Below are 20,181 nucleotides of genomic sequence, written 5' to 3'. Positions count from 1 at the left end.
GGACATCTGAAGAAACTTCTTCCCTGAGAAGGTTCTAAGAGCCTGGCACAGGCTGCTCAGGGAGGTGGTGGAATCCCCATCCCTGGAGGTGTTTCAGAGCTGCAGAGCTGTGGTGCTGAGGGCCAGGGTTCAGCCGCAGCCTTGGCAGTCAGAGAATGGTTGGACTGGATGAGCTTCGAGGACTTTTCCACCCAAACCCATTGTGTGATCTACGATCCTCCAACTCCGTGGCTCCACCGCCCCGAGACCGCCCCGGGACCTCCCCGTTCCCTGCCATCCCACCGCCCCCGCTGCAGCCCCAGGGCTCCGCTGCGCGCTCGCCGCTGCGGGGGCGGCCGCGGGGGGCGGCTCCGGGGCGGGGTTTGAGGGCAGGGGCCGCTCCCGGCCGCCCAGCCCAGCCCAGCCCAGCCCAGCCCAGCCCAGTACAACCCGGCTCAGCCCAGCCCTGCTCCCGGCCATGGCCCGGCGGAGCCTCCCCGGCCCCGCGGAGCCGCTGCCGGATGCCCCCCTTCCAGTGGTGCAACGGTGAGAGCAGGGACCGGGGCTGGGGAAGGGTCGGGTTTGGGGGAGGGAAGATGGGGTGCTGCTCCCCCACCTCCTTCCTTCCCTGGGAGAGGTGGCGGGGCGGCAGTCTAGGGGGGACCAGCCATTCCCCAGCCCCTCCGCTTCGCCTCCCGGACTCTCCCGGCTCCCTCCCTGCCCTTCGCTCGGCTCCTAACTTCCAGCCCCGGCTCCGGTCGGTCCCCGGGAGCCCTAGCCCTGCCGCCCCGGTTCTGGGAGGAGCTGGGGGAGCGGTTTTACACCCAGGGTCCTGCTCGGCTGGCGAGAATAAGCCCGTTCCTAAGTGGATTGGCCACGCTTTCGCTTCTCCTGCTGGCTGCAGAGGAAAAAGCTTCTTTCATGTTCCCGCAGAAGTGGAATAAACTTATTTTTAAGAGCCCCTAGACGAGCCCCTGGCTCCTGGCTCTTGCGTCGGCTGCAAGAAACTCGCAGGAGCGTGGAACTGAGCTTGCACATGTGAGAGGGGCTTGGTTTAACCCAGCAGTGGTTGCTTTTTATGACTTAAGCAGCTGAGAAGCCGCGCTGGGAATTCTCCCATCGCAGCCCTGCCTCAGCAACAAAGGCTGGGTCCTTCTAATTTGTGAGAGGCTTCCAGCCTTTGAAGCTCGATGTAACGCAAGCAGTAGCTTCTTCTCCCCTAAAAGGTGCCCCGTGTGTGCTCTTGTGCAGCCTGAGGGGGGAGAAGCCATAGGTCCTGCAGGCAGCTAGCCCTGGACGTGTGGGCAGTGCCCAGGTTCCCCCTAAATGGGGCACAAGCAGAAAGTGCAAACTTGGCCGTGGTGGAGAAACAGCCTAAATAAGAGAGACTTTGCTTTGGGAGGCTTTTGCTGGCGTGCCCAGGCAGGGGCTTTGGGAAGCAGGGAGGACAGAGCCCCCCCTTGTTTCAGAGGCCAAGAAGTGGGGTGAGGAGGCCTGCCGTGGGCAGCTAACGTTGTGCATTTTGGCTTCAAGCCCTGAGCTGGCAAAGATTTCAACCAGCAGGGTCCAGCAAAGTCTCTTACCTGTGCTAAGGACCTGTGGAGAGCTGTGGCCACTGGTGTCAGGCAGGACAGCAATGCCACTGTCAGCCCAAGTGGGCAGCCAGTGGGTGCAGTGCTGCTGGGGCACTGCAGCTCCTCTGTTCTGCACCCCAGGTTTTCCTCTTCTGCTGCTCAGGGGCTTTGCAGTCACTGGGCATGAGCCAGGGAACTTTGGAGGCAGAACTGCTCAGCTTTGGGGCAGCTTTAGCAGGGAGCCTGCTCCAGCATCACAGCAGCAATTCCATGGGAGCTGCATTCAGCTTTCTGAGGCAGAGCCCACAGCTTTTGTGTGGGAGGAGGAGAGAATGGTTTTATTTAATGTCCTGCTGCGTTCTCCATTTGTTTTATTGAACAAGAATTGGGGTGAGAGAGAAGCTCTGCTCAGCAAAAACCCTCCCATGCCTGCACAGTCTGGGGTGCTGGAGCAGGTCCAGAGAAAGGCAATGAAGCTGGAGAAGGGTGTGGAGAACTTTTGAGGAGCGGATGAGGGATCTGGGGGTGTTCAACCTGGAGAAGAGGAGGCTGAGGAGAGACCTTCTGGCTCCCTACAGCTTTCTGAAAGGAGGTTGGAGCCAGGTGGGGGTTGGTCTCCCAAGGTGATAGAATGAGAGGAAATGGCCTCAAGTTGCATCAGGGGAGGTTTAGGTTGGACATTAGACAAAACCATCTTCACTGAAAGGGTTCTCAAAGCCTGGCTCAGGCTGCCCAGGGAGGGGTTTGAATCCCCATCCCTGGAGGTGTTTCAGAGCCACAGAGATGTGGTGCTGAGGGCCATGGTTTAGCCCAACCATAGCAGAGTTAGAGAAGGGTTGGACTGGATGAGCTTAAATGATCCTGCCCTGCAAACTGTTTTGTCCAGAGGGCTAAACCATGTGGACACCACCCACAGGAGGGTCTGCTTTTGGAGAGGTGTTGGAGCCCACACTCTTTGCTCCTTTGCTCCTCATTGCATCAAGAAAGAAACCACCCAGAGCAAGCCTGGGATCTCGCTGCTGGCGCAGAGGCTTCTGCCTTTGCCCTGCATGGTGGAGAGCAAATTTCATCCTCGTGAGAAACAGGCAGCAGCTTCTCAGAGGCAGTAATTGCCCCCAGATGTGTTCCTGGAGGAGGTTTTTGATGGGGCTGCGCAGCACAGGGCAGAGGGAGCCGAGCGGAAGGGGAGATGCTCCGCAGAGCACAGATGGGGCTCGGGGGCTGCTCGCCTTTTAAGTCTCATCTGAGTGAGATCTGATGAGAAATCAAAGCTCCAGCTCTTGTGGGGCCAGCATGATCCTCAGACATTCAAAGCAGTGCTTCAGTAGTGCCAGAGCCTGCCTTTGCAGCCTCCTCCAGCAGAGGCAGCTGCAGTGGATCTGTTTCTGTGCCTTTCCCCCTCAGTTAGCTGGGGACCCTCCTGCCGTGGCTCTGTGTGACCTCCACATTTCACTCCCATGCTGGCAGGCTGGCAGCAGGAGGTGGTGGCCCAGGCAGCAGCCCATGGCTGCTGTGTGCTGGCCCCCAGATTCCTGCTCAGAAAGGGGATGTGGTGAGTGCAGTGCTGAACGTGCTCCTGGGGACAGCACCAAGGACAAACCAACCACTTGCTCCTGGCTGCTGTGGAGCAATGTCAGACACCAACTGTTCCTGTTTCTCAAGCTGTTTTTTTGCTCTGTCCTTCCCTAAATCCCCTTCCAGCCTCTGTGGATTTCTCTGGAGAGGAAAGCATGGGGCCTCCTGTTTTTTCCTCTCCTCCTCCCAGCCACCTGGATTGTGCCTGGGGTGCATTTGTGCTACTGGAGGAAGGTGTCCTGATGGCAGAGGTGATGCAGCAGTGTCTGCTGCCTGTGCTGCACTGAGCTGTTGCCCCTCCTGGGGACAGTTCAGAGGCCACCAGGTGATCTCTTGGTGTGTTGATTTCTGCCCACTTTGCAAACTCCAAAAGGGATGGAGTCAGCCCAGGCCCCCCCTGCTCTCACAGCACCTCTTCTTCACCTCTTTTTACCTCTTCCCATTTTAAACACTGACTTTTCCCTCCCCACTTAGGGTGCTCCTGCAGTCTGGGGCTGACCTATGCCAGTAAACCCTGCACAATGCCTCCCATCACGTTCCAGGACCTGCCACTCAACATCTACATGGTCATCTTTGGCACTGGCATCTTTGTCTTCGTGCTCAGCCTCATCTTCTGCTGCTACTTCATCAGGTGAGCTGGGAGTGGGGCATGCAGCAGTGGGCTGGCATCCCTGGGGCACCAGGCACTTCCCAGTGCCCCATTATAGAATCATGGAATTCTTTGGGTTGCAAAAGCCCTCTAAGGTCATCCAGTCCAACCACCCACCCAACACCACCCTGGCCCCAAGTGCCATGGCCACAGGTTTCTTGAACACCTCCAGGGCTGGGGAGTCCACCACCTCCCTGGGCAGCCTGTGCCAATCCCTGACCACTCCTGCAGCAAAGAAATTTTTCCCTCATGTCCAACCCAAACCTCTCCTGGCACAATTTCAGGCTATTTCCTTTCCTTCTATCACCTGAGACTAGGGAGAGGAGACCAGCCTCCACCTGGCTCCAAACTCTTCTCAGCCTCAGCCCCCGCAGCTCCCTCAGCTGCTCCTCACCAGCTGTGTTCTCCAGACCCTTCCCCAGCTTCGTTGCCCTTCTCTGAACCCACTCCAGCTCCTCAATGTCCTTTTTGGAGTAAAGGACCCCAAACTGAACCCCAGCATTCAAGGTGTGGCCTCACCAGTGTCCAGTCCCGGGGTACAATTCCTGCCCTACTCCTGCTGGCCACACCATTCCTTGTTTGAGCTGCTTGCTGTGAGGATCTGCTCCAAGGAGGGGGTCTGCTGCCTGCCATGCTTGGGCCAGGCATGGTCATGGTCCCTGCAGTCCCCTGAGCTGGAGCAGGGCAGGAAACACAGGAAGGGGCTCTTGTTTTTCAGGGGAGCACACGGAGGGATGCATTGTGTCGGGCAGGGAAGGAGCAGGGCTGCACGCAGAGGATGTGTCTGTGCATTGCACTCCCTGTTCAGGGAGGGCTATTTTTAACCCAAAGCCGAGGCAGCAGCTGCTCTTTCTGCAGGGCCTGGGTGGCTCAAGTCCTTCCCATGTCCCATGCACCCCTCAGCCACTTTTGGCCACTGGAAGCACATCTCAGCGCCTGGGTTGGAGCAGAAGCTCTGCTGCGAGCAGTCCAGGCCCTTTCTCCTCACAGCTGGGTGGTTTTTCCCAGCACCCTCTCCCCAGCCAAGGTCAGAGCAGGGGCTGGGAGCTGCTGGCTGGAAGTGGAGCACTTCCTGCGCCGCCAACGACTTCCTAAGGCAAACAATCCAAGGGGGGCTGCCGGCTCCCACCGCTCCCCTCTGCCGATTCCTGCCGGCCCCAGGCACTGCCAGGCTGCTCAGGCACAGCTCAGAGCTGCTTCTCCCCAGATGCTCTGGGCAGGAGTGTGTGCTCCTCCCTTCGCTGTGGCTGCCCTGCAACTCACAGAGCCTTTTTCTCCCCTCGGCAGCAAACTGCGGCACCAGGCTCAGAGCGAGCGCTTCGGCTACAAGGAGGTAAAGTCCATGGTGGCTTCCTGCACGGCCCCAGGGGGCTCTGGGGAAGAGCAGGGGGTGGGTGCAGGTGGGCACGGTGGGGACTGATGCTGCTTGTCCCAGCTGGGCACATTCAGAAGCAGCTGGATGGGAAGCGGTGCTGGCTGCACCCAGGTGCAGCTGGACCCTGCCTGGCTCCATTCAAGCTCCTCTGGGGCTCCTGGCAAACTCCCTCCTGATGTGAATCCTTGAATGCCTTGGGTTGGAAGGGACCTCTGGAGGTCATCTAGTCCCAAGTCAGCAGGGACATCCCCAACTAGATCAGGATGCTCAGAGGCCCTTCAAGCCTGACCTTGAATGTCTCCAGGGGTGGGGTCTCCACAGCCTCCCTGGGCAGCCTGGTCCAGTGTCTCAGCAGCCTCATGGTGAAGAACAACTTCCTAATGTTCAATCTAAATCTCCCCTCCTGCAGTTTCAAACCATTGTCCCCTGTCCTATCACTCCCAGCCCTTGTCAAAAGTCCCTCCCCAGCTCTCCTGTACTCCTTCAGGCTGCTCTAAGGTCTCCCTGGAACCTTCTCTCCAGACTGAGCAGCCCCAACTCTCTCAGCCTGTGCCCACAGGGGAGGTTCTCCAGCACTCTGATCATCTTCCTGGCCTCCTCTGATCCATGTCCTTTTTGAGCTGAGGGCCCCAGAGCTGGACATGGTAATCCTCTGCCTCCTTTTCTCCCTCAGGTGGTTTTGAAGGGTGATGCCCGGAGGCTGAATGTGCATGGGGTGAGTGGTACCACCGCTGGGCTGGGCTGGAGTTGGGGCTAACTGCGACAGTGCCCTGGGGCACAGCTCCTCTGCTCTGTGAGGTTGAAGGCAGCTTGAAGGCAGAGCGAGGCTGGGATGGGGACATGCCAGCAGTGAATGGCAGGGGAATGATGGTGCTGGGGGAGGGAACCCCTCCCTGGGGGCAGCTTGGGAACTGGGCTGAGCTGCCAGCTGGCAATACCCAGGAAGGGGCAGCACAGCAGTAGGATTTCACAGAATCAACCAGGTTGGAAAAGACCTCAGAGATCATCAACTCCAACCTATTACCTATCCCCTAACACCTCCTGACAACTAAACCATGGCTCCAAGTGCCACATCCAGGCCTTTTTTGAACACCTCCAGGGATGGGGACTCCACCACCTCCCTGGGCAGCACATTCCAGTGGCCAGTTCCTCTTTCTGGGAAGAACTTTCTCCTCACCTCCAGCCTAAACTTCCTCTGGCACAGCTTGAGGCTGTGTCCTCTCCTTTTGTCACTGGCTGCCTGGGAGAAGAACCCAACCCCCTCTGTCTGCAACCTCCTTTCAACCTCCTCCATGTCTGGTGGGATCAGGGCCACACCTGGGCGTTGGGTAGTGCCCATGATCCAAACCTCACCTCCCTTCTCCCTCCCCACAGCAGACCTGCGCTGTCTGCCTGGAAGACTTCAGGCTGAAGGAGGAGCTGGGGGTGCTGCCATGCCAGCATGGCTTCCACAGAAAGTGAGTACAGCCCCAGCCTGGGCTAGCTGTGGTGGGTTGAAATTCCTCCCCCACCCAGCATTCCCTCTGCCAGCCCAGCCCAGCTGGAAGCAAATGAAAGCTACCCTGGGATGCAATGAATGTGTACAAAGTAGACAGGATTGATAATATTTACAGGTATTAATAAACAGCACAAGAGCCCTGCCCTGGGCAAAGACCAGGGGGATCATAGAACCACAGAACTGTCAGGCTTGGAAGGGACCTCAAGGCTCAGCCAGTTCCAACCCCCTGCCATGGGCAGGGACACCTCACACTGCAGCAGGTTGCTCACAGCCACCTCCAGCCTGGCTGCAAACACCTCCAGGGATGAGGCTTCCACCACCTCCCTGGGCAGCCTGTGCCAGGCTCTCACCACCCTCCTGGGGATGAACTTCTTCCTAACATCCAATCTGAATCTCCTCACTTCTAGCTTTGCTCCATCCCCCCCAGTCCTATCCCTCCCTGACATCCTCAAAAGTCCCTCTCCAGCTTTCTTGTAGCCCCCTGCAGACACTGAAGGCCACAATGAGGTCTCCTGGGAGCCTTCTCCTCTCCAGCCTGCACAACCCCAGCTCCCTCAGTCTGTCCTCACAGCAGAGCAGCTCCAGCCCTCTGCTCCTCCTCCTGGCCCTTCTCTGGACACCTTCCAGCCCCTCCAGATCCTTCCTGGCACAGAGGCTCCAGAGCTGGCCCCAGAGCTCCAGCTGTGGTCTCAGCAGAGTGGAGCAGAGGGGCAGAATCCCCTCCCTGGCCCTCCTGGCTATGCTTCTCTTGCTGCAGCCCAGGCTCTGCTTGGCTCTCTGGGCTGCAAGTGCTCCCTGCTGGCTCCTGTTGAGCTTCTCCTCCCCCAGCACCCCCAAGGCCATTTCTCCAGGGCTGCTCTCAAGGCAGTCCCTGCCCAGCCTATATTGGTGCTTGGGATTGCCCCAGCCCAAAGAGCTTCTAGCAGCTACTAGCTTCTCCCTCTGCCTTCCCCTACCCACCCTGTACAGAGAGGAGAAGAGACAGAAAGTTAACACCGAAACAACGCAGCCAAGGTCAAGCAGAAGCCAGTTAGAATCTCTGCAGAGTGAAGAAGCAAGAAGAGAGGAGAGAATTGTTTTGGCACCACCAACCTTCTGGTAGCTCTCTCTCCAGCAGGGACTGTTTAGTCTCCTCTTTGTTTCCCTTTTCACACCCAGCAGTGATTTGTTGCCATTTTGCTACTTTTCTGCTCAGGATCTGCAAAAAAAAGGTAAAGCCCCAAAGTGCTACAGCTCCAGGGCAGGGATTTGGTTGTTTTTCCCCCTCTGGATCGTTCCATCTCCCCCGGTTCTGCCCCGCAGGTGCCTGCTGAAGTGGCTGGAGGTGCGCTGCGTTTGCCCCATGTGCAACAAGCCCATGGCAGGGCTGGCACAGCCCCGCGCCGGCATCGGCACCCTCCTGGACGAGCTGGTGTGACCGGCACAGCTCCCTCGCCAGGCAGACCCTACCGAGCGGGGGGGCCATGGCGGGACCGTGGCTGCCCACCACCACCTCCTCCCCCGCTGCCCGGCCAGCCCCCCCCCCCCCCGGCTGGGTCCACCGCTCCGTCTGGAAGGATTTGGGATCTCTGAGTTGGGACTTTTGTAACTCTCAGGTGGTTGCTTTATTATTTTTTGAGGTGGTGGGGGTTTTTTTTGGGGGGTGGTGGTTTGGTTTTTGACATCACCCCGGTTGGTGCTCCTGGGGAGGGGGAGGGGAGGGGCAGGGATTGTGTGGAGCTGAGCCCCTACGGTGCTGAGGACACCTTTTGCTGCACAGAAGACTTTTGTACCTGATCCCCTGCGTGCCCTCAGGCTGCCCCCCGATGGGGGGGGTGGGGGCAGCACTGCACAGTTTTGTGTGGAAAAACCAATGATTAAATGGACAATTCTGAGCTGTCCTGAGCTTGAGCACTCCTGGGGGCTTGAGGGGACTTGGGGTGGGAGCTGAAGAAACCTCCCGGGCTGCAGCTAGCTGTGGGGACCCTGAGACACCCACACAGCCCTAGGGCACCATTGACTGCGGCCCTGCTGGGGCAGCAGCGGTAGAAGGTACTGAAAGTGCCTGAATTAGCCTCAAAGTGGAGCCTTTCAGTGCTGGGTCAGGGAGAAGGTACCAAAAGTGCCTGAATTAGCCTCAGATTGGAGCCTTTCAGTGCTGGGTCAGGGAGAAGGTACCGAAAGTGCCTGAATTAGCCTCAGATTGGAGCCTTTCAGTGCTGGGTCAGGGAGAAGGTACCGAAAGTGCCTGAATTAGCCTCAGATTGGAGCCTTTCAGTGCTGGGTCAGGGAGAAGGTACCAAAAGTGCCTGAATTAGCCTCAAAGCGGAGCCTTTCAGTGCTGGGTCAGGGAGAAGGTACCAAAAGTGCCTGAATTAGCCTCAGATTGGAGCCTTTCAGTGCTGGGTCAGGGAGAAGGTACCGAAAGTGCCTGAATTAGCCTCCGATTGGAGCCTTTCAGTGCTGGGTCAGGGAGAAGGTACCGAAAGTGCCTGAATTAGCCTCACATTGGAGCCTTTCAGTGCTGGGTGAGGGAGAAGGTACCAAAAGTGCCTGAATTAGCCTCAGATTGGAGCCTTTCAGTGCTGGGTGAGGGAGAAGGTACCAAAAGTGCCTGAATTAGCCTCAGATTGGAGCCTTTCAGTGCTGGGTCAGGGAGAAGGTACCAAAAGTGCCTGAATTAGCCTCAGATTGGAGCCTTTCAGTGCTGGGTGAGGGAGAAGGTACCAAAAGTGCCTGAATTAGCCTCAGATTGGAGCCTTTCAGTGCTGGGTGAGGGAGAAGGTACCAAAAGTGCCTGAATTAGCCTCAGATTGGAGCCTTTCAGTGCTGGGTCAGGGAGAAGGTACCAAAAGTGCCTGAATTAGCCTCAAAGCGGAGCCTTTCAGTGCTGGGTGAGGGAGAAGGTACCAAAAGTGCCTGAATTAGCCTCAGATTGGAGCCTTTCAGTGCTGGGTGAGGGAGAAGGTACCAAAAGTGCCTGAATTAGCCTCAGATTGGAGCCTTTCAGTGCTGGGTGAGGGAGAAGGTACCGAAAGTGCCTGAATTAGCCTCAGATTGGAGCCTTTCAGTGCTGGGTCAGGGAGAAGGTACCAAAAGTGCCTGAATTAGCCTCAGATTGGAGCCTTTCAGTGCTGGGTCAGGGAGAAGGTACCGAAAGTGCCTGAATTAGCCTCAGATTGGAGCCTTTCAGTGCTGGGTCAGGGAGAAGGTACCGAAAGTGCCTGAATTAGCCTCAGATTGGAGCCTTTCAGTGCTGGGTGAGGGAGAAGGTACCAAAAGTGCCTGAATTAGCCTCAGATTGGAGCCTTTCAGTGCTGGGTCAGGGAGAAGGTACCGAAAGTGCCTGAGTTAGCCTCAAAGCGGAGCCTCGCAGTGATGCGTAGCGCGGAAGGGCTGCAGCCCAGCAGCGGCGCAGCTGCCCCGCACCCGCCGCGCACCCACCACCACCACCACCACCACCACCACCCCCCCCTGCAGCTGTTTTTTTCCCCACACTGAAAGAGAAGCTGACGCCAGCGATGACGTCGGAGACCCCCCCGGCGCTCAGATGGGAATGTGCAACGTCGTAACGGAGGGTGCACACGTCACGCAGCCGCGTGCCGCTCCCATTCATCATTGATATGAACCGGAAGGATCAATCCCCGTCTCCACCCGCTCCCGAGCCCAACACCGCGCCCCTCACATCAAAGTCACGGTGACGCACGTCCTCACTGGCAGGCCAGACTCCGGTGCACTGGCCTCTCCACCACTTTGTCCCGTTCGTTCAGCCTCTTTCCTTTCTTCCTTCGACTGCAAGGCCGCGATTCCCTTCCCTCCCGGCGGCTAATTATACATGCTAATTTATGTGCGACTGGAAGAGCACACCCACCCGCAAGCGCGCTTACGGCAATGGCGGCGTTTTGCGACAGCGACGCACTTTGCGGCAGCCGTTGCGGGAGGCGGAAGCGCTCTGCAGTGAAGGGTTCTGAGGGATTCCGGGGGTCTGTCAGTGGCCTGCGGTCGGTACCGGGACGTGGACCTGAAGTGGGCTGTGGGGGTGTATTGATAGGGAGGGTTTGAGTGTGGGAAGTCGCGCCCTGGGGTGGGAGGTGGCGGCGGTCGGGCTATGGAGCTCAGCGGCCTGGTGCGAGCCCTGAGGCTGGAGGAGCCACGGGACGAGGAGCAGCCGCCCCCCGCCGTCCCACCGGCCGAACAAGTCCTCCTCCAGCTCGGGATGCTCTTCTCTGAGGGGCCCGGCGGTGCCCCCAAGGCCGCCGTGGTCAGAGACCTGGGTGCGCTCATCGAGGCCGCGGACTGCCGGTGGCTGCTGGGAGGCGTGAGCCCTGCGGCGCTGGGCGGGTTGGTGACCGCGCTGAACGGCTACGCAGCGCCGCCAAAGCAGGAGCAGGATGCTGCGGATCTCCCCAGCAAGGACAGCGCCTACGCTGCCACCGCTGAGAGAGCAGCAGACGTCGGCTCAGTGTTTCTCTGCCTCCTTGCAAAGCTGGAAGCTGCCAAGAGCCAGGAGTCTCTGGGCATCGCCGTGGTGGGTCCAATCCTACGCTGTGTGTTGGGACCCATCTACATCTTCACTGCTACACACCTGGTGGAGAGGCCGTGGACTAACACAAGGTCTCAAGCGGTGGCACAGGAGCTGCTGGAGCTGCTGCTGCAGGCTGCGGGCTGCGGGTCTGTGGCTGAATTCCTCCGAGGAAAGAATGAAGATGAGGAAGGAAGATTTGCAGCAGTGATGGGGCTCCTGAAACAGGAGTTGACCAAGTGAGTAAGGAAGGGAGGGAAATAGTGGAAAGTTTCAAGCAATGGAGTGAACACTGCTATTACAAGAACCTCAGTGATAAATACGAGGCCAAGAGCTTTACAAATACCCCAGAAATAGAAGAGAGGTGGGGGGGAATCAGAGTTTGTTGTCAGCTGGGAGGCTCAGCTGTGTAGTTAGTTAGGGCCACAAAGATGCTGAGGGGCCTGGAGCATCTCTGTGAGGAGCAAAGGATGAGAGCTCTGAGGCTGTTGAGCCTGGAGAAGAGCAGCCCTAAAGGGGATCTGAGCAATGCTCAGCAAGAGCTAAAAGAGCTGTGGGGGGCAAGAGACTGGAACCAGACTCCACTCAGTGGTGCTCAGGGACAGGCCAAGGGGCACGGGGCACAAAGTGGCACCCAGGAGGTTCTGTCTGAATAGGAGGAGAAACTTGTTTGCTGTGAGGGTGCTGGAGGCCTGGAGCAGGCTGCCCAGAGAGGTTGTGGAGTCTCCTTGCGTGCAGAGCTTCCAACTCCCCCTGGGTATTGTGCTCCTGGGCAAGCTGCTGTGGGTGCCCTGCTGGAGCAGGGAGGCTTGGACTGGATGATTCCCAGAGGTCTCTTCCAAACCCCAGCAGTCTGTGATTGCTTAATTCCAGTGTTCACTGAGCCTGTGTTTGCCTTTCTAGGGACACTTGGAAGCGAAACCCTGCCACAAAGTTTGTGTTCTCCTGGAGCCTGCCCCACGTCAGCCGGCCCTGGCTCAGCGCTCACCTGGAGCGTGTCCTGCCGCCCTCGCTGCTCCTCTCCGACGACTACCGGGAGGAGAACAAAATCCTGGGGGTGCACTGCCTGCATCACATCATCCTCAACGTGGTAAGGTTGAGGTCACACCTCCTGACACTGCACAGAGTCACCTTGCCACCTTTTGAGCTCCTGTGCCAGCCTGCAGAGCGGGCTGTTGCAGCGATGCCGGCGGAGCTGCAAAGCAGGCAAAGGCAGGTGGCTGCTGCTGTGCACGGCAGGCTTCAACCTGCACTCATTGTGCCACCTGCTGCCTGTTCTCTTGGCAGCAGCGTTCCTCCTGCACAGTGTGTCCAAGGGTTTGTGAAGCCCTTTTCTCTTCCAGTAGATGAAGCATCTGCTGAGTGGGATGCACAGCAGTTAACGCTCTGTTCTCTGCTCTTGCAGCCAGCTGCTGATCTGTGCCAGTTCAACAGAGCTCAGGTTGTGTACCATGCTCTCTACAACCATCTCTACTCAAGAGAGGCTCCTCTCATCCAGGTAGGACAGCAGAGCTGCGTTTCCGTGGTGTGTCAGCCCCATGAGGCATGGCCAGCTCCAGGCAGGAGGCAGAACCTCTCCCCCACAGACAGGCTCTTAGCAGCTGATGCCTAAGAGACAAAGTCACTCAGCAGATCTGAGGAAAACACCAAAACAGAGGGCAAAATCTCTTGCCTCCTGGCCCCATCCAAGTGGCAGCCTTGCTGAAGAGGGCTTGGGAACAAGCAGCAGAAATAATTTGGTCTGTGGGTGGTCAGCAGGGCTGGATGCTACTGGTGGTGTGGAGACAACAGCAGCAGCAGCACTCAGAGCCCTGTCTCTCACTGAACCAGGCAGTACTGCTGTGCCTGCTGGACTTGCTGCCCATCCTGGAGCGAGCCCAGAGGCAGCAGAAGCAGCCCAGACCAACCTCCCAGTGGCAGGAGGTGCTGCAGCTGGTGCTGACCCACATGGAGGCCGAGCATCGCCTGGCGCTGCGGCGAGTGTACGCCAGGACCCTGCCTGCCTTCGTGCAGAGGTGAGAGCAGCACCCACGGCCCTGCAGCACTTGCTTTGCCCTTGCTCTGTGGCTCCCTCCTCAGCGTGCCTGGGTTGTTTTTTGTGCTGGCAGACTTGGCATCTTGATAGTGAGGCACCTGAAGAGGCTGGAGAGAGTTATCCTGGGGTATCTGGAAGTCTGGGACGGCCCTGAGGAAGAAGCCCGACTGGGAGTACTGGAGACACTGCAGTGCACCATAGAGTATGCTTGGCCCAGGTACACAGCTGTAGAAAGCATATCCTGGGTGCTCTCTCAGAGCCAGAGTTACTGTTGCTTGAGGAGAAGGCTCTGAGACCTCAAGGGAGAATCTGTCCCAGGGAGGAGTTGCTGGCAGTTCTGTTTGGCTGAAACATCTGACCCCAAAGTGAAGGTGGGTCCTGATTTGGGTGTGGCTCCTGTGTTCCCTGCAGGGCACAACTGTGGAGCCAGGCCTGTGCTGCCCGTTCAGCACTCCCAACACACGGCCCCGAGCTCAGCTCTGTGTTCAGGGCTTGTGTCCTCCTCCCTCTGGTGGACACATGGAGCGAGGCAGCTTCTTCAGCCTCCAGGCTGAGGGAGTTGCTCCCCTTGGGCTAGCTGCAGTCTCTCTTTACACCTAACTGGCAATGGGCAGCTCCTGCCTGAAGCAGGTAGGAACTGCCAAGCATTCCCCTGGCTTGCCAGGAGGGTTTAGACTGGGGTGCAGCTGCTGGTTTCCTTTGCAGGATGCCCTGCAGGCTCCCTGTGCTCCTCAAAGCCCTGCTGAAGATGATGTGGGATGTGCACACTGACCAGGGCTCAACACCAGAGCCAGTCAAAGCTGCCTTGCTGCAGGGAGCCACTGAATGCCTCATCCTGCTGGATCGCTGCTCTGAGGGGCAAGTGAAGGTGAGCCCAGAACTGCTTCAGCTCTAATCCCTTGCCTCTTAGAATGGCAACAGAATGCATGCAAGAGCCCACCTGGCTTCCTCAGGATTCTCAAAGCCTCAATTTCCAGCCACCTCCACGTGTGTGAATTGAGTAGAAGCACAGGATGGCTTTGGTTGGAAAAGGCCTTTAAGCTCATCCAGTCCAACCATTCTCTCACTCTGCCAAGGCTGGGGCCAAACCATGACCCTCAGCACCACATCTCTGCCTCTTTAAAACACCTCCAGGGATGGGGATTCAACCACCTTCCTGGGCAGCCTGTGCCAGGCTTTGAGAACCCTTCCAGTGGATAAGTTTATTCCAGTGTCCAACCCAAACCTCCTCTGGTGCAACCTGAGGCCACTTCCTCTTGTCCTATCGCTTGTTCCTTGTGAGAGGAGGACCAAGCCCCACCTCACTCCCTTTCAGGGAGTTGTAGGGAGCCAGAAGGTCTCTCCTTGGCCTCCTTTTCTTCAGGCTGAACAATCTCTGGTCTCTCAGCTGCTCCTCAAAAGTTCCCCAGATCCTTCACCAACTTCATTGCCCTTCTCTGGGTAAGCTCTAGCCCCTCCATGTCCTTGTAGTAGGGATCTCAAAATTGAACCCAGGGCTCACCCAGTGCCCAGTCCAAGGGGACAGTCCCTCCCCTACTCCTGCTGGCCACACCATTGCTGAGCCAGGCCAGGATGCTGGTGGCCTTCTTGGCCACGTGCTGGCTCAGTCTGATTGCTAAGTGACTGGATCCCCACACTGACAGGTGTGGAGAGATGCTTTGTGCAATTCTCTTCCACCAGATAGCTGGAGGAGGGTTGGGAACCCCAGAAACCTGAGTGAGCCAAGCCTGGAAGTGGATGCCTCTCTCCTTTCAGGTCCTGCTGGAGGGTGTGTACAGCAGCTGTGAGGAGAACCGAGTCCGGGAGTGCATCAGAAGAGTGCAAGAGGACACCTGAGGGGTGGCTGATCACTGCTCACCTGCTTTCTGTACAGTAAAAAGGGTTTATTTATTTAAAGTTCCTCTCCTTCTCATGCCACCCTGCACCCCTCACCCAAAGCAGACACATTGATGTGCTCCCCCATGCCTCCTGTGGGCTTCTCCAGAAGCAAGCAGCAGTGTCCCCCCAGCCAGGTTCCTTCCTGGAGCACAGCCTGAGCTGTGGGGTTGAAGAGAAGCTGGGAAGGCCTCTTCCTTCAGGCTGTGCTTCATGGGGACAGGGGGGGCTGTACAGGCTGGCTGCAGTGCCTGGAGTCAGGACAGAAACCCTTCTTTTTTGAAAGACAATCATTAGTGTATGGGAAAAGGAGGAGTTGTTGAGGGTCCTGCAAAGCTGGAAGGAGTGGTGGTGGCAGCTGGGGTCCTGTCCTTCAGTACAGAGTGGGGGTTCAGGTAGGGCTCAAGCTGCCTTTGTTTTGCTGGCTGGCTCTGTCTCTTCCTCATACTCTATCTCAATGTAGGGACGTTTTCTCCTGGCTGGGCCTTTCAGGGGAGTTTTCCCTTTGGATTTGGAGTGAGAGGCTTGAGAGGCTTTTTTCTCTACTTCTTCCTCCTCTTCCTGCTCCTCTTCACTACTGGTCTCCAATTTATCCATGTCCTGAGAAAGACAGAGAGCAGTGACATCAAAGCACACTCTAACTAAACCTCTCTCTGCAAAATTCTCTCCTGTACCTGGTTCCACTCCAGAATTCCTGGCTCCCAGCTGTGCAGGCAGAGGAGCTGGGCTGCAGGGGAGATGCTGCACTCTGGCTCTATCCCCATGTCAAACAGATCTGATTTTGCTGGCTCCCAGCACACCCCCAGAGCCACCAAGAGGGTGGAGGTTCCCTCCCAACAGCTTAAACCTGACAGTTTATACCTGGAGCTTCACCTACCTCAAAGTCACTGAGGTCACTGTCATCTGCTTCCACAAACTCCCTTTTATCCATGTCCTGCAAGAAACAAAGTCAGGAATGAAAGTGAGCAGAAGCTGAGCACAAGAGCAGCAAAGCCACCGAGGCCACCGCTTGCTTGGGCTGAGTTCACCTCTGCTTCCTCTCCTCTGCTCACCCCAACAGTGCCCAGCATGCAGGTGAACAAGAGGTGCTGCAGCAGGGCAGGGAAAGATTCCCCCCAGAGCTGAGGCTGAAGGCATTACCTCATCATCTTCCTCTTCCTTCTCTGCTTCAGACTCGCTCTCGCTCTCGGCTTCCTGCTGCTGCAGAGCTTTGTCAAAGGCATGGATGGGGAAGTTGTAGATGTCTCCATACTGCAAAGGAAAAGCATTTGCCATAAAGCACAGCAGCAAGACAGGTGGTGCTGGGAGGGTCCTTCAAATCTTGCCCAGGAGCAATACCAAACTAACTGTGAAGGACTCGGAGAATGAGGGCTTCTGTGGTTTAGGGTCCTCCAGGCTGCTCTGAAGCCCCTCAGGAAGGGCAGCCTGCAGTCATCCCCTGCCCCTCCTACCTGAATGATGCTTCATGCCCAACACCTGTGTCCCTCCCTGGAGAGCCAGCAGGACAGAGGGCAGGAGCAGCTTTCCTGCCCTGCTCTGAAGACAGTGATCCTTACTGTGTCCTGCTTTAGTCTTTCCAGCAATTCCTTCTCAATGGCATTATCCAGCTGGGCAGCAATCAGGGCCTTCTCCTGAAGGAGGAGAGAGGAGCTGTGTCAGTTATTTGCAAGATGCTTGGAACAGAAGCAGGAGATAGCTGAAGGAGTGCTGTGGAGTTACCTCTCTCCTCTTCTCTCGCCTCTCAATCTTCCTGCGTAAAGGAACGAGCTTCCTCCTGCAGGAACGTGGGACAGAGAGTCAGGGAAGGGACTGAAGCTTGAGGAGGGAGGACTGAGACTGGAGGAAGAAATTCTTGACAGTGAGGGTGGAACAGGTTGCCCAGGGAGGTTGTGCATGTTACCTCTCTGGAGGTGTTCAAGGCCAGGCTGAATGAAGCCTTGAGCAACCTGGGCTGGTGGGAGGTGTCCCTGCCCATGGTGTGGAAGGGTGGAACTAGATGACCTTTAATGTCCCTCCCAACCCAAACCCTTCTGTGACTATGAATTTCTCAGCCTCCTGGAGCAGATAAGCTCATCTGGGCCAACAACCAGCCAGTGGTGTCTTTAGAAACAAGGCTGCAGGTCATTTGTACACTCAGGCTACACCACAATGAGCTCCATTCCAGCCAGGTTCCTTCACAAGCCTGCCTAAAGCCTCAGGAGAAGAGCAGCAGGGCTGTGGTGGTGGCTTTGGTGGACAGAGAGGGCCATGAGGATGAGCAGAGGGCTGGAGCACCTCCCGTGTGAGAACAGACTGAAGGAGTTGGGGCTGTTCAGTCTGGAGAAGAGAAGGCTCCCAGGAGACCTTCTTGTGGCCTTCCAGTATCTGAAGGGGGCTACAGGAAAGCTGGGGAAGGACTTTTTAGGCTGTCAGGGAGTGATAGGACTAGGGGAAATGGAACAAAACTAGAAGTGGGGTGATTCAGATTGGGTGTTAGGAAGAAGTTGTTCCCCATGAGGGTGGTGAGAGACTGGCACAGGCTGCCCAGGGAGGTGGTGGAAGCCTCCTGCCTGGAGGTGTTTGCAGCCAGGCTGGATGTGGCTGTGAGCAACCTGCTGTGGTGGAAGGTGTCCCTGGCCATGGCAGGGGGGTTGGAAGTGGCTGAGCCTCGAGGTTCCCTTCCACCCTGCCAGCTCTGTGGTTCTGTGGGCACTGGGGCACGGCGCTGCCTCGGCCCCGGCGCTGCCCTCACTCACTGCCGCCTGAGCGTCAGCTTGCGGATGCGGATCAGGTACTGCGTGATCTTGGTGAAGCGCTGCTTGCACTTGTGCCGCAGGAACCGCGGCCAGTAGATGAGGTTCTCGTCGATCTCCTCCAGGGCTTTCTCGTAGTTCTTGCTTAGCAGGACCTGGGGTGGAAGGGATGGAAAGAGCTGAGCTGCAGAGCGGCAGCAAAGCCAGGGACACGCCCTGCTTTGGGGTCCCCCCCGGGGAGCAGCCCGCCGGACTCACCCGCTCCCAGAGGCGGCGGGGGAAGGGTGCTCGCTCTATTGCCTTCATGTACAGGTAACAGCGGCCTGAGGAGAGGTCAGGAGGTCAGGAGGTCGAGAGAGGTTCTTCTCCCTCTCTACTCTGCCCTGGTGTGGCCACAGCTGGAGTATTGTGTCCAGTTCTGGGCCCCTCAGTTCAAGAAGGAGCAAAGGGAACTGCTTGAGAGAGTCCAGCGCAGAGCCATGAAAATGATGAAGGGAGTGGAACATCTGCCTTAGGAGGAGAGCCTGAGGGAGCTGAGGCTCTGTAGCTTGGAGAAGAGGAATCTTAGGGGTGACCTCATTAATGTTTATAAAGATGTGGAGGCTCCAGAGGCTGGAGCCAGGCTCTGCTGGGTGCTGCTCAATGCCAGCACAAGGGGCAGTGGTGGAAGCTGAGGCATAGGAAGTTCCATGGAAACAGGAGGAAGAGTTATTTCCCTGTGAGGGTGACAGAGCCCTGGAGCAGGCTGCCCAGGGGGGTTGTGGAGTCTCCCTCTCTGGAGATATTCAAGACCTGCCTGGATGAGTTTCTGTGGGATCTGCTCTAGGTGACCCTGCTGTGGCTCGGGGGTTGGACTGGGTGATCTCTCAAGGTCCCTTCCAGCCCCTAGCATTCCATGATTCTGTGAACATGAGAGTGTCCCTGACACTGGGAGGGTGCCCTCAGGCAGAACCTATCTGCCCCCTCCCCACACAAGGGGTTGTTGATTTGTAGCTGCCTGAGTCCCACCTTTCTCCTCCCTGATGGTGGCATACTGGCTGTTGGCCAGCGGGCAGGAGGAGCGGTTGCAGAGGCCGGTGAGGTTGTACTCATTGCGGCAGAAGTTCTGGGTCTTCGTTCTGCAGAGGAGAGAGGATGGAATTGTTTGGGCTGGAAGAGACCTTTCAGGTTATCAGGCCCAGATCAACATTAAATTGTGGCTCTCAGCACCACCTCTCCATGGCTTTGGAACTCCCTCTTGTCCTATCAGTTGTTACCTGGGAAAAGAGCCCAACCCCCACCTCTCTCCAACCTCCTTTCAGGGAGTTGTAGAGAGCCAAAAGGTCTCCCCTCAGCCTCCTTTTCTCCAGGCTGAACCACCCCAGGTTCCTCACCAGCCCTGTTCTCCAGACCCTTCACCAGCTTCTTTGCCCTTCTCTGGACCTTCTTGGAGTAGAGGCTCCAAACTGAACCCAGTAGTCCAGGTGCAGCCTCACCAGTGCCCATCCTTTGTGCCCATCACATGGAGCTGTGGCAACACAGGACACAAAGGAATGTGCCAGGGGGGAGGGGCACCCAAATCTGTCCCTCCCACTCCTCACCCTGCAGCTCCCATGCCTGGAGAACTCAGCCCACCCCCTCCCCACGCACACTCACGTTATCTTGTAGGAGCAGAACTGTCTGTTTCCCAGCATATCCCAGACGACCTGCAAGGACACAGCAGGTGACACTCTGCACCCTGTGCACCCCCGACAAGGCTCTAACGATGGGCAATACCCCACCAAGACAGGGGACCACTCTCTGCCCCCCTCCGGCACAGTGGGTTCAGTGTGGCAGTGGCGCAGGGACAGGAGATGTGCTGCTGGCATGTTCCCATTTACAGCCCTCCCATCCCGGTCTATCAATCACTGCGCTGGGAACAGAGGACACCCCCCAGGGCTGGGTACTGAGGATCGGCGATGGGCTGGGGGGCGGGGGAGCCCCCAGTCTCGATACTGAGATCACTCCACGTTGGGTACAGGGGACCCCCACCGCGTGTTGGGGACCGAGGGAACCACCCAGGTTGGGGACCGGGAACCCTTTGGGATGGGTATAAAGAACACCCACCCATCTTCGCTACAGGGGACCCGCTCCGAGCTCGGTACCGGGCTCACTCTGGGTTGGGTACAGATGACACCCGCCCCCGCCGCGGGTTCGGTACCTAACCCTCCCCGGTCTGGGTAGAGGCCAGCGCCCGCTATGCGGCGGTATGTGGGGAGGGAGGGGGTGTCCGGCCCGCCGCCGCAGCTGCCTGAGGCGGGGCGGACGGGACCGACTCAACTCACATCGTCCGAGTGCATGCTGCCGGTTCCGCGGGGCCGCGCCGCCTCAGCGCGCCGCCATCACCGGAAGGGGCGGGGCGCGGCGAGC

General features: G+C 57.8%; 3 protein-coding genes and 1 non-coding gene across 4 annotated transcripts; 2 read left to right on the top strand and 2 right to left on the bottom strand.

Moving 5' to 3' along the window:
- The first annotated feature begins 421 nt into the window (after nt 1-421).
- Nucleotides 422-8,143, top strand: RNF122 (ring finger protein 122). Its single transcript, XM_054175192.1, has 6 exons — nt 422-525; nt 3,603-3,759; nt 5,065-5,110; nt 5,826-5,867; nt 6,527-6,609; nt 7,953-8,143. The coding sequence occupies exons 1-6, from the start codon at nt 501-503 to the stop codon at nt 8,065-8,067; spliced, it is 468 nt and encodes a 155-aa protein (XP_054031167.1). The 5' UTR covers nt 422-500; the 3' UTR covers nt 8,068-8,143.
- Nucleotides 8,144-10,173: 2,030 nt separating this feature from the next.
- On the bottom strand, nt 10,174-10,267 carry LOC128898795 (small nucleolar RNA U13). Its single transcript, XR_008462978.1, has one exon. It is a non-coding gene; the product is annotated as a small nucleolar RNA U13 (small nucleolar RNA).
- Nucleotides 10,268-10,564: 297 nt separating this feature from the next.
- Nucleotides 10,565-15,041, top strand: TTI2 (TELO2 interacting protein 2). The gene is made up of 7 exons (XM_009907000.2): nt 10,565-11,390; nt 12,055-12,241; nt 12,557-12,649; nt 12,982-13,166; nt 13,260-13,403; nt 13,892-14,054; nt 14,942-15,041. Exons 1-7 carry the CDS (start codon nt 10,738-10,740, stop codon nt 15,020-15,022), a joined length of 1,506 nt encoding a protein of 501 aa, XP_009905302.2. The 5' UTR covers nt 10,565-10,737; the 3' UTR covers nt 15,023-15,041.
- A 53-nt stretch (nt 15,042-15,094) lies between these two features.
- On the bottom strand, nt 15,095-20,174 carry MAK16 (MAK16 homolog). Its single transcript, XM_054175170.1, has 10 exons — nt 20,097-20,174; nt 19,429-19,478; nt 18,802-18,911; nt 18,052-18,116; nt 17,797-17,948; nt 16,781-16,835; nt 16,618-16,692; nt 16,202-16,312; nt 15,939-15,995; nt 15,095-15,661 (listed from the first exon to the last, which is right to left on the bottom strand). Exons 1-10 carry the CDS (start codon nt 20,109-20,111, stop codon nt 15,464-15,466), a joined length of 888 nt encoding a protein of 295 aa, XP_054031145.1. The 5' UTR covers nt 20,112-20,174; the 3' UTR covers nt 15,095-15,463.
- Nucleotides 20,175-20,181: the final 7 nt, after the last annotated feature.

The sequence above is a fragment of the Dryobates pubescens genome, chromosome 31 (assembly GCF_014839835.1).
Source record: "Dryobates pubescens isolate bDryPub1 chromosome 31, bDryPub1.pri, whole genome shotgun sequence".
Taxonomy (NCBI): Eukaryota; Metazoa; Chordata; class Aves; order Piciformes; family Picidae; genus Dryobates; species Dryobates pubescens.
Note: the sequence above shows the minus strand (reverse complement) of the source record. Positions and strands in the feature narration are given on the sequence as shown.